This window comes from Sorex fumeus, unplaced genomic scaffold, assembly GCF_029834395.1.
Source record: "Sorex fumeus unplaced genomic scaffold, SorFum_2.1 ptg000007l, whole genome shotgun sequence".
Classification (NCBI taxonomy): domain Eukaryota; kingdom Metazoa; phylum Chordata; class Mammalia; order Eulipotyphla; family Soricidae; genus Sorex; species Sorex fumeus.
The window spans coordinates 8,013,262-8,026,215 of record NW_026606064.1 but is presented as its reverse complement, the minus strand read 5'-3'; the positions used below and the strand labels follow the sequence as shown (position 1 = coordinate 8,026,215).

The window sequence follows — 12,954 nt, the reverse complement described above, 5'->3', positions numbered from 1 at the left end:
TCCATACAGTCTCCTGAGCACCGCCAGGCTGGTTCCTGAGTGCAGAGACTAAAGCAACTGCTGGGCATCACCTGATGTGGCCCCAAAACAAAAACCAAAGCAAAAACAAAAAAGGGGGGAAAAAAGTGACCTGTCAGGTTTTTGGGGTGGGGGGTTGGTTTATGGCTCAGCGGGAGGGCATATCCTTCACCATGTCTGAATCCATGAATTAAGCCACCCCCACTTCACTACATTTTACCCTTGGAAGCACTGCAAACAGTTCCTGGCACTACAAGAAGCACGTGACTCCCAGTAATCACCACCAACAACTGTGTGATCCCCTGGGCATCACAAGTAGAAAGAAGGAAAAAGTAAAAAAAAAAAAAAATGGGGGGGATAGAAAGAGATGGAACTCTAAGGACTCAGTAGTCAGAAGGCCTGGGCTCCACCTTCAACACCAAAACCGGCTTGGAGTGACCCCAAGCTCAAACCAAATCAAATTACATTAACATATTAATATACAACACAATACTAATATACTGCCATGGGTGGGACAGGAGAGATAGCTCAGAGGGCTGGAGCATATGGTTTGCACGGAGGAGCCGTGGGCATTGCACGCCCCCCTGCCCCCGCCAGAAAGGCCGAGTATATCTACAGATAATGTGTAAAACCCCTTGGCTGGAGTGGATGAGCTTACATGCGCTCCGTCTCCAGAGGCTCTTCCCCATATCCGCACCCGCGTAAGACCCGCAACGCACCCTGTTCCTACCTGGCCACGGTTGGGTGCGTGCAGGTACACCCCCAGACAGAGTCCCATGGAAGAGGAATATGCAAGTCGCAATTTGTGTCCCGTCCCTGCGGTGAGCCGAAGGTCTTTATTTACGGGGACAAACTCCAGCATGTCTGCTACCATGAGGCACATTTGATCCTGCTCGGAGAAAAAAATTAGCTGGGTCTCACAGAACATTCAGGTTAGAAAAACATGTTCTTTCAGACTTTTATTAAAGGATGCGTGTCCGGCACTCCGCCGAGTTTATCTGCTGAACGCTTTTTGCCCCCACCCCTCTCCGACGGGTTGTTTCTCTAGGGATGTGGGGTGAAAGGTCATGCCTAGTGGTGCTCAGGGCTTACTCCACATACTGCAAGGCAGCCCCTACCCACTGTACTGTGGCCCCAGCTTCACCCACAGGACTTACAAGGCTCATAAGACACTAATTCTTTAGTCTAAGAGTTAACTAAGATCAGGACTTATTTTGTCTGTGGGTCTCTTTACTACTGTTGTGGATGCTGGGGATTGAACCTAAGGCATGATGCGTGGCAAACATGAGTTTTCATCCGTCAGCCGCACCCTCAGGCCTATTTGTGAACCTTGGAAACTATTTAGCCAACTGGCATTGTTAAAAAAAGTATTCTTTGGAGGGGGGATTTTTAGGTCACTCTTGGTGCGGCTTGGGGGGTTGCTCCTGGAGGTGCTCGGGGGACCCTGACCTGATGCTTGTAAGGCAGGTGCTCAAACTCATAAGCAATCTCTCTGGCCCTACACAACCTGCATTTTAATAACATTTATTCCTTCCAGTAAAGTCATGCAGTTTGCTGCCACCTGGATGGAACTGGAAGATACCATGTTGAATGAAGTTGGAAGGAGAGATGCCAAGATCACCCTTGACCCCAGGGAGGAGGACGAACAGGAAATGAAATTGAGCAGGAGAAGGAAGAAGCTGAGACAGGACCTAAGGGGGGAACAGGGGTCAGGGGCCTCAGGTATATAGGTAACGTGGGGGAGCAGCAAAGCTATGTCCAAAGCACAAAAGCAACAAAAGCAACAACACCGAGAACAGGAGATCCAAACTACAGCCACCAAACTTGGAAATGTGCCTGTTAGGGTGGTACTGGGGATCACTGGTAGAGGGAAGACACTGGTGATGAGACTGGTATTGGAACATTATATGCTGAAACTCAACACTCAATAATGGTGTAAATAATAGTTCTCGAAGTGAAAAAAAAATCTATTAAATTAAACACTGTCACTGTCCTCCCATTGTTTATTGATTTGCTAGAGTGGGCCCAGTAACGTCTCCATTTTGAGTCTTGTTGTTACTGTGTTTGGCATATTGAATACGTCACGGGTAGCTTGCCAGGCTCTCCGAGAGGGGCGGAGGAATCAAACCTGGCCCGGCTGGAATGGCTGCGCGCAAGGCAAACGCCCTACCAAAAAAATTAAAAAAAAAAAAAGTGTTCCTCTTAAAGTGAGTGCTCTGCATTCTATTTCCTTATTTTTTGGTTCTTGAGCCCCAGCTGGTAGGGCTTAGCGACACCAAGCACACGTTCTGTCCAGTCATGCTCTCCCCAGCCCTATCTTATGTATATAGACCTTTCTATAAGTATTAATTTTCAACATAAAATCAGAAAAAGGAGAGAAATGAACAAAAATCAAGCTGAACTATCGAAATGTGAAAGCTGCCCATAATTCTCCATAGTGGCACGGTCATCTTTAACTAAAGCAGCAAGACTGATCGCAGTTCCTGACATATTTATAGTCTCGTTTTTTAGTTTAGTTTATTTTTCTCTTTTGGTTTCTGGGCTGCGCTCAGAGATGCTCAGGGCTGAATCCTAGCTCTGGACTCAGGGACCACTCCTGGTGAACGTGGGGAAACCATACTGCGGTGCAAGAATCAAACGTGGGTCAGCCATATGCAAGGTAAGTGCTCTACCCGCTGAACTATGTAACTCCAGCCCCTGCAGCCCCATTTGGATTCGCGGTAATTCCAACGTAGTGCTTACCTTGTAAGACCACATTCGCAGCTTATGATCCTGGCACAGCGCAAAGATGAAGGCATCACGCTCCATACAATGTACAGCAAGGCTGAGGGGACGATCTGACGGGCCCTGATCACCCCTGAAAATGGAAGGCCAAGACTGAGAGTGCTCCTACTGCCAACAGCTGATCATCGGACTTTGCAATTGAAGAGATAAAATGAAATGACAAACACACAGTTGTTCTTGGGTTATACTGGGCTATGCTCAGGATCACTCCTGACAGGGCTTGGGGACCAAACCCAAGCCGGCTGCATGCAAGACAAGTGCCCAATCTGCTGTACCATCACACTGACCCCAAACAAATGATATTTTATTTTCTTTTGGCCACATCCAACAATGTTCAGGGGTTATCCTGACTCTGTACTCAGGAATTATTCCCAGCAGTGCATGGGGGACCGTATGAGATGCCAGGGATTAAATCCAGGTTGGCTGCATACAAGGTAAGTGCCCTACACGTTGCACTAATGCTTTAGTGCCACAAACTGTATTTTAAAACTAAAAGAGAAGAACTCAGAGTGACGATAGAGGGCAACTTCCCAGGGGTGGTCGGGGAGACTGGGTGCTGCCCTTAAGTGGCCGTCAAGGATTTTCTACTTCAAATACGGTGTAAAATTGGGTTTGGTAAGCCAGAGAGAGCAGTGGCCTAGACACTGAGCAAGTGTCTGCTGCCAAAGACGTTTCCGCAGGAGAGGCATCAGACCCTAAACAGTGTAGTGCAGGTGCCCTGGGATCGAATGCAGGAAGCACCAGTAGGCAGAACTGTGCAGACAGGCAAAATTCTCGGGCCTCTGACTTTTTACCTGCTGGACACAACTTACCTGATAGCTGTTGGCATCCAGCCGATGAGCAACCGCTGCATCACAGAACTCTGCTTCAGTTCCACCACCGAAACCACCCCTGCAGGATTGAAGACACCAATGACGTCGCAGAATCCCCATGACAGGTAGCGGGAAGGTGAGAGCTACCAACAAGGCCCACAGGACAAGTTACCCACCTTCCTCTGTCTATAGCATAGAAAGGAAATTTGAGGGATGGGGCTGGAGGGATGGTACAGCGTGTAGATGTTTGCTCTGCCCACGGCAGACCAGGGTTCGATCCCCGACACCTATATGATCCTCCAAGCACCACCAGGAGTAATTCATGAGTGCCGAGCCAGGAGTAACTCCTGAGCATCACCAGGTGTGACCCCAAACCAAATCAAATTTGAGGGGTACCTCTCCACATAGATAACATAACTAAAATGTTCTGAAATGTTACTAGGTCAATAAAACTATCAGTTTTAGATTCTAAGGGAAATACTATTTGCATTTGCAAATAGTAACCCAGGAGCCGGAGATTGGGCAGAGAGAGGGTAGACGCTTGCTTTGCAAACAGCCAATCTGGGTTAAATCCTCAGCCCTGCATATGGCCCGAGATAGCCAGGAATGATCCCTGTGTACACCCAAGTTTCACCCATGCCCGCATTCCATTAGATAAGCCACCAGTAACCCACACTGGTGCTTGGAAGAATCACTCTTTTTTGGGTGGGGGCAGACCCAGCCGTGCTCGGCCGTTGCTTCTGGCGGGGACCACGTGGTGCTGGAGCTGGGGTCTGCGCCTGGACATCCTGCACACGGAGCATGCCCTCGGCATGCTGAGCAGCCCCCACGGCCCCCGCTTCATTCTTGGGCTGGGGAGGTGGCTCACAGGGCTGGAGTGCAGGTTCGGCAGGTGGGATCTTTGCTTACCCCAAGGCCTGGTAAGCAGGACAAGGGGTAAGGAACCTGCCTTCCACATGGCCAACCCGGGCAGGATCCCCAGCACCCCATATGGTACCCATCACCAAGCCCTGCCAGGAGTGATCCCAAAGTGCAGAGCCAGGAATAAGTCCTGAATTTGGCCAGGTGTGGCCCAAACAGTGTGCCCACACCCACAAAAACTCAAAACCTAGGGGCTGGAGCGAGCAGGTGGGGTGTTTGCCTTGCACGTGGTAGACCGGGGTTCGATTCCCAACAGGTGTGACCCTGTAGTTCTGTCCTCTGTTTTTCATCGATTTGCTCGAGCGGGCCCAGTAATGTCTCTATTTTGAGATTTGTTGTTACTGTGTCTAACATATCGAATTCGCCACGGGGAGCTTGCCAAGAGGGGCGGAGGAATCGAACCCAGCTCGGCTGGGCTAATAGGAGGGAGTACGTGGCCATTCTCACAGACGTTATAATCCAGAGAGAAGAGTAGAAACCCAGTTTACTTAACTGTGCAGAACAGTAGCAAGTGAATCAAAATATACATAAAGGAGGCAGAAAATGTCACATGTGCATGATTTTGAAAACGGTAGCCAGGAAGGGTGCCGAGAAAAGTCCTAAATAAATAAGAGAAGGAAGCTGAGCTGGTGACAGGCAAGCCCCGAGATAGGCGTGCCTGATATGTTCTAAGAATTCCAAGCAGGCATGTGGCAGTGTGGGAAGGGGGTGTTGGGGCAGGAAAGAGAAGCCGAAGTGGGAGAGGCAGCAGGGGAGCTGCTGTAAGCTAGAGTGGGGGCCTGGGGTTTATCCAAGAGCAAAGCAGCAGAGGAACACGATCCAACTTAGGTTTTAAAAGCACTGGCCCAGGGCTGGGTCTGTAGCTCAGAAGCAGAGGACTTGCCCTTTATGTGAGAGGTGCTGGATTTGATCCCTGGCACTACACACACAACCCAACCAACCAAAATGCCCAAAAACTTTGAAACATACAGTTTGCCTAAGAAGCTTCTCTCCTTTTTTTTTTTTTTTAAATTTTTTTGTTTTTGAGTTACACCCAGTGGTGATGCTCACGGGACCATAATATAGATGCCGGGGACTGAACCTGGGTCAGCCATATACATGCAAGGCAAACCCCCTCCCTGCTGTACAATCACTCTGGCCCCTACCCGGCATGTTTCTGCAGCCAAGACAGATATCTAGGAAGCTAACGCAACAACACAGGCCACAGATGGCGGTGACCTGTAGCCGTCGCTGCAGCCCATGTCCCAATCTGAAGAAATTTATGTTATAGAGCCACTGCCTGAACTGGCGACCAGACAACTTGTCTCTATTATAGAATCTATAACAGACCCCCCCCCCCCCCAGACCTGTGCACCAACATGCCAAGGAGCTCATCCTCTGCATAAGCTCCCTGCCTGGGAAGAAAGGAGGAGGACATGTGATCTAAAGAACCTCAGATTTCTCAGGCAGGACAGGGAGACGCAGCCAACACAGAGTAACAGAACTGGACTTTCAGTTGCGTTTTAACACCGGCACTCCCCGTTTGAAAAGCAGGTTAACCACGCTCGGTGCCTCCTCTTACCAGGTACGTCATAAGAAGGAAGTCTTAGAACGAAGATCCCGCCGGAAGCAGATGGCAGAGCAAACAGAGCCTCGCCGTCACTGCTAAGCCAGGCGGTGGAGGCGGCAGCATTAGGGGCGAGTCCAGGAACCGCTGGAATAAGCTGGTAGTTGCAAGGATCCGCAAAGTCGACTTTCCCGATATCAGTGAACACCGACTGCATCTGATTCTCAGTTAACAATTCCTGGAGCCATAAGGGAAAAAAAACAAATAACTTATCAGAATCACAATGAATTTTGCCCAGTTCCTCTCAATTACCACAGAACTTTACAAAATTGCTGAGCTCAAAAAGAAAAGCTTTGTGGGAGGCAGGAGTGGGTGGGTGGGGGTGGGGGAGTTCCAGGCTTGCCCAGAGGTTCAGAGCACATAGTCTGCAAGGGTTTGCGCTTTGCGCTGCAGTGCCCTGACTGCCCTGCTCTCTATGCCTGGCAACTCCAATCTGTGATCCCTGGTGCCACAGCTAATTTGGGCTGTGCCTGGAAGTGTGACCCCAGACAAGCACGTGTGAGAGCAGCAGAGCAACCCACATTAGCATTCCAAGTACCAGCACTGTCACTACACACGCACAGTGATTCCAGAACCAAAGAGGATGTGAGCGACATAGTCCAGGGTATGTATGACCCAAGTTAACGTAACAATGAGAATATGTGCTTGACCATTCAAAACAGTAACTCCATGGGCCGGAGAGATAGTACAGTGGGGAGTTTGTTTTGCACACAGCTGATGTGCGTTTAATCTCTGAAATCCAATATGGTCCCCCAAGCACTGCCGGAGAAATTTTTTTTTTTAGAGGGGAGGGGACTGGGGAAGCCATACCCAGCTGTGCTCAGAGCTGACTGCTGGCTCTGTGCTCAGGGCCTGCCAGAAGTAGTTCTGGAGTGCAGAGTCAGGAGTAATTCCAGAGCACTGCTGGGTTAACTCCGAGGCTGGAGAGAGCACAGAGAACAGGGTGCGTGCCTTGCATGTGACCAACCCAGGTTTGATCCCTAGCACTGCATATGGTCCCTTGCCTGAACAGGGCCAGGAGTAAGTCCTGAGCACCGCCAGCAGGGGAGCCCCAAAACCAACCAAAAAGCTAACTCCGAAGTGCTGAGGAATTGGCTCAAGAGGACTGAGGGCACGCCACACACGAGGGAAGCCTGAGTTCCAGGCCCAGCACTGCGTGGTTCCACAAACACAGCACTGGGAATAGCTGAGGAACACCCCAAATGACTCATCCACGGTGTCTGAAAACAACCGGTCAAGAAGCTGTGGCCGCGGCTCTCCAGCACAGCCACAGCCCCAGAAGCACAGGGACTTAATGCAGAACCCGGTAGCTTGGAGCAGAAAAGTGAAAGGACTATGCGTTAATCCAGGCCATCATGTCTGTCCAGAGGGGAAAGGGTGTTGCCCCAGTCACCTTCTCCTCTCTGGAAAGAAAGATGGCGGCCGCATGGGAGCCTTGTGGACAGCAGGTATGAGCCGGGGGAGTGGGGACGACTAAAACCTCATGAGAAGGGGGCGTTTCGGTCCGCCCTTCACGCCCTACCGAGGCCACCAGTTGCCCCCCACTAGCGGCTCTCCAGCACAGCCACGACTCCAGAGCACAGAAACCAATTTCTTAACTATCTGACTTTCAGTAGAAATACTTCCAGGGTCAATAAGTAAAATAGCAGAAATCCAAAACCAACATTTAATTCTTGAACCTAGCTGTAGAAAGCAAATCACGTCACAATGCTTTTTCAGCTTGTCTGATTTGGGGGGGGGGGTAAACTCTAAATAATAGTGGTGAATCTTTTATTGAAACAATGAATCTAATCAAAGCAGATAGAGTGTTAACTAGAATTCATCTGCCCCACAGGGACTGGGAGGGGTGGGGGGTGGGGTTTTATTGGGGTTCTTGATGGTAAAAAAAAAAAGTATTGGTAAAGGGAAATGTGTTTGATATTTGCATGACTGAGACCTAAACCTGAAAGCCTTGTAACCTTTCCCACGGTGATTCAATAAATAAATAAATAAATAAATAAAAATAAAAAAAAAAAAAAAAAAAAAAAGAAGCTGTGGCCATCACCACCAACACACACCACCCCAGAACCACCTCTCCGCTGGCTAGTCTGTGCACTAGACTGGGACGCCTAGCCCACTTACACTCCTGTACATCCGGGACGGGTGCGGCAGGAGTAACCTGTGCACTGTCTGGTTGGTCACAATCAAGATTATCACATGATTCTGTGTCTCGGAGATGTGCACCCCGCTGGGCAAGACGCTGCAGTTTTGGAATTTAAGGCGAACTGCATTATTCAACAAATTCAAGTCCAGGGACTCTTCGACCAGCTCCAGGGACTCTCCAGAGACCTTCCTGTTTTTAAAAGAGAGAGATGTTATTAGAGTTTGCATTATTTTCTTTCTGGCCCTTGCACTGAAATACCCAAAATGAAAATAAAAGTTTTCATGAGAACTCTGTCCACTGGAAAACCAGAACTTGGAGTGACTACTTTAGACCAACTTTTGCATATGCCAAACCATTACAGCATGCAGACTTCCATAAAAGCACGACGGAAGATTTAAGTCTTCTGTGGTTATCTGTTCAGTGAAGGCATTCCCAAACCTGGCAGTGCATTTACTTAGGATATTTAATGCAAAGCCCACTACAATGAAAACTTACACCCTTCCCCACCCATTAGTTGTGTGGACTCCAAGACTCCAAGGATTACCTCTGCACGGACTAGAAGCGATGTTATTTCTGCTTAGCTCTCCTACTTGTTTGAGGGAGCAGAAGGGGAATCTTTTCCCTGAAATGTCATGTGATTAGCTTGGAAACACAGACAGCACTTTGCTGGAGAATGCCCCACAGCCCTGTGGCCTCAGTTTCCAGTTTCTCACGTCCTTCCCCAAAATATAGCCAATTCATGATCAACCTCTTTCTTTACGTAGCAGCCTTCCTGCACCCAAGGCACTTCAAAGGTCTCCAATTCAAACCTACTCTTCCTTGGCCTTTCCGTGCCCACCCCCATCATGTGCTCCCCTATTCCTCCACCTACTTCTCCCTCTTACTCTTCAACCTGCCCTCCTCTTTCCAAGGTCAATACAATCAATCTCAATGGACTCTTCAATCCGTCTCTCACTTGACTCTTAGCATTCCACCTCCCTGACCATGCCTCCCCCTACCTCTCCCACGGACTCCGCGAGGTTCTGCCGGTGCTGGAACCTTTCAATGCTCCAGGGACCAGAGCCTGATCCCAAGACTCAAGGGCCCTCCCAGCTGTCCAATCTCCCAGATTTGTGGTATTTAATGTCTCCCTCCCTCAGATACTTTGTCTGCTTTGTGGCCTGCTGGATATTACCTAAACACTGAATGCAACACAGCAGATCCTCAAAAATGTTTCATAGAGGTGCTGCAGCCCTGCAGTGCCCAAGGGGTTACCAGGGCCACATCGGGGGTGTTTGGGGTGTGTGTGAAGGGGAAAAAGGCATGCGTTACTGGGGATCAAATTCAGAACCTTAAATATGCTGGGAACATACTCTCACATTTGAATCACGTTCCCGGTCCTCTCAATGATTTCTTATAGAAATGGGATGTCCGGGGCTGGAGCGAAAGCACAGCGGGTAGGGCGTTTGCATCCCATATGGTCCCCCGAGCACTGTCAGGATTAATTCCTGAGTGCAGAGCCAGGAGTAATCCCTGTGCATTGCTGGGTGTGACCCAAAAAGCAAAGAAATGGGATGTGCACCTCTAACACATTCTCTCTCTGGGGCTCACATCTGTACATTCCCGGGCTTACCTAACACTTTCAAAGAGCTGATAAAGGTACTTCAGATTCAGTGGGTACAAAAACTATTCAGAGTCACAGACATGGCTTGGTGGCAAGAGAGGGTGTGAGGCTGAATTCAACCCCTCGGCAGCAAACTACGTCCCTACACGTGATCACCCCACTCTCCTCCTCCCACTGCAATCCTGTGAGCATACAGCCAATGTACCACCATGAAGAACTGCTGGGCAGGAAAAATAAAGTGAAAAAAAAAAAAGCATCATTCATACAGACCCCGAAGTCCATCGTCAATGTGCCAGTAAAGGGCAGCCTCTCTGCCCAGTCTTGAGCCAGCAACTCTGGACGTGAGAACAGTGTCCTTACTCCTTCCACTGCCCACACTGGGCTGCACCCCACACCGGTGCTCATCAAGAGACACTGAGTCAACTTACTCAGCGTAGCCTGAATTAAACTCTTTCCCCTTTCCTAGCCATGCCTACAAATGAACCACCAGCATCTCTCACAGAAGTAACCTGTTCTTCTATACTAGACTCTCTGCCCAAATTTATTTTCCACAAAGCAGACTGATTTTTTTTTTATTGTATCACCATGAGGTACAGTTACAAAACTTTCATGTTTGACTTTCAGTCACGCAATGATCGAACACCCATTCCTCCACCAATGCACACTGTCCACCACCAATGTCTCCAGTATTACCTCCTCCTCCAACTCTCCCCCTGCCTCTATGGCAGACAATTTCCACCATTCTCTCTCTCTCTCTCTCTCTCTCTCTCTCTCTCTCTCTCTACTTTTGGGCATTATGGTTTGCAACACAGATACTGAGAGACCATCATGTTTGGTTCTTTATCTACTTTTAGCACACATCTCCCATCCCGAACGATTCTTCCAACCATCATTGACTTAATGATCCCTTTTCTATTTCAGTGGCCTTCTCCCCCAGCTCATGAGACAGGCTTCCAACTATGGAGCAATATTCCTGGTCCTTGGGTCTACTAAAGCAGACTGATTTTTGAAGGCTGCAAACTGAAGCACGTAACCCTTGAAACCCCTTCAGTGGGTTTTCACTGTACCTACAATGAGAGTCAAAACTTTTTTCTGTTTTGGGGCCACACCCGGCAATGCTCAAGGCTTACTCCTGACAGGCTCAAGCGACCCTATGGGGTGCCAGGGATTGAACCCAAGTCAGCTGTGTGCAAGGCAAACGCCCTACCCGCTGTCCTATTGTTCCCGCCCTCAAAAACCTTTAAAGCAGCCAGAGTGTCCGTGCTGAGTCTTGCTGAAATTTCCCTGTCCTGGTGGCTCTCACATCACGCTGGCATCATGCATTGCACTTAAGCTGTAAGGGCCTTCAGCTCAGGCCTCAAACCCACCCAGGTCTTGTCATTCCTGGGCTTTGTAGAACGGGGCTCTGCTTGCCCATCTGCCTCATCCCCAACCCACCATGCCAGGCTGACCTGTCAGCTTTCCTGCCATCAGGTGAAACGCAAAGGCCTTCTCTGTCCTACCGGTAACTCCACAGGGTCTAGCCGTTAGCTGCTCACAGCCCCAATACCAAGGCACTCTTAAGGTCATTCTATACCTATGCCCTTTCCCTTCTTATAACTAACTACCCCCTGATGAAATGGTCACTGTGGGCCCTGAGAGACAGACAGCCAGCACAGGGGCTAAGGTGCTTGCTTGCCTTGCATGCCAGTCGACCCCAGAAGGATGCCCAGCACTGCAAACAGTCCCCACCCCCAAGCAGGAGTGGGAGTGATCCCGGAGCACTGAGCCAGGAGCAGCCCCGGAGCAACAGCAGGGCGTGGCCCTAATCACACCCTCCTCCAAACAAAACCAAGAAAACGCAAGAAAAACGGGTTCACGCTTGACAGCTGGTTTTCCGGGTTTCTATCCCGGCCCCCAGCGAGCGGCTTCCAATGCTGCCTGGGGCAGCACCGCTCCTAAGACATCCCCCGTGCATCACTTCTTGCTTCAGATCCAAGCAGAAAAGGCTCTCTCGGCCCCCACCCCACCCGCCTGTCTTGATCGTTTGGGAGAACGGACACTTCTGGGAAGATCCCGGCGCGAACCCCGCAGCTGCCCGCCCCCGCCCCCGGGGGGCGCACCCCGCGGCGGCGGCACTCACCAATGAATGAACCTGTTCCTGGTGACCGAGAAGAGCTTGCCGCTCTCGGCGTAGCAGAAGCCGCCCGCGCTCTCGCTGTGCTTCACGCCCGGGGCGCCCGCGGTCCCTGCCAACACACCCGGGCGAGCGCTCAGCCCGCGCACGTGGGGCTCGAGGGTGTGGGTGGGTGGGGACGGCCGGACCGGGGCTCCCGGGCTGACAGCGCGCGCCGGGCCGAGGGGGAGCGGAGGGGCGGGCCCCCGGGAGGGAAGGGGGGGTGGACTCCCGGGGCCTCCAGGCCCGGGGACACAGTTTCCCCCTCCGCCGAGGATGCGCCAGGGGCGGGGAGGGGGGCGGGGGCGGGGACCCAGGGTGCCGGGGCGAGGAAGCGGCCCGAAAAGGACCACCCCGCGCCAGCCGGGGGCGGGGGGCTGCTTCCCTACCACTGCCGCACACGGTGAGCTCCCGGAAGCGCCGGGGCCTTTCGCGCTCGGCTCCGCTCAGCTCCACGAAGCTCCGTTCCAGGGCTCCCGCCGCCGCCATCTTCGCGCCGCCGCCGCCGCCGGTGCCGCCGCGCCGCAAGGCACGACGGGACGCGGGCGGCGCCGGCAGGCGCGTCACTTCCGGGGGCGGGGCCTCGCGCGCTTCTGGAGGGCTCTGGGCGCCTGGACCGGGCGCGGAGGGGGCGCGCCGGGGGCTGCGCGTTGGGTGGGGGTGGGCGTGGGGGTGGAGGGCACGACACAGGGGCACCGAGGGGTCGCCCCTCTTCCTGGGGAGCCGTAGCTCGGCGGTCTAGGAGGTGTCCGGGCTGCGGAGGGGGGCGGGGCCCTGGTTCTTGGCGGCCTCAGGGCGCGGGGCGGGGCCGGGTTTGTGTCCTTTTTTGAAAGCGCGGGCGCGGGCGGCGGGGACCGGGCGCAGGGGCGCCCCCTGCCGGGCGCGGGCTTTGCTGCGCACCTGCCCCCAGCT

The 12,954-nt window shown here is 51.9% G+C and overlaps 1 protein-coding gene across 1 annotated transcript in view; it reads right to left on the bottom strand.

The window, feature by feature from the left end:
* NUP160 (nucleoporin 160) overlaps positions 1 to 12,537 on the bottom strand; it is a 48,006-nt gene extending 35,469 nt beyond the window's left edge. Inside the window, exons 1-7 of the mRNA XM_056131804.1 lie at positions 12,432 to 12,537; positions 12,010 to 12,115; positions 8,263 to 8,473; positions 6,097 to 6,319; positions 3,615 to 3,693; positions 2,761 to 2,875; positions 749 to 907 (exon numbers count right to left, since the gene is read on the bottom strand). Coding sequence (XP_055987779.1) covers positions 749 to 907; positions 2,761 to 2,875; positions 3,615 to 3,693; positions 6,097 to 6,319; positions 8,263 to 8,473; positions 12,010 to 12,115; positions 12,432 to 12,531 — 993 coding nt within the window. The 5' untranslated portion in view covers positions 12,532 to 12,537. The remainder of the gene's footprint in view (positions 1 to 748; positions 908 to 2,760; positions 2,876 to 3,614; positions 3,694 to 6,096; positions 6,320 to 8,262; positions 8,474 to 12,009; positions 12,116 to 12,431) is intronic.
* Positions 12,538 to 12,954: the final 417 nt, after the last annotated feature.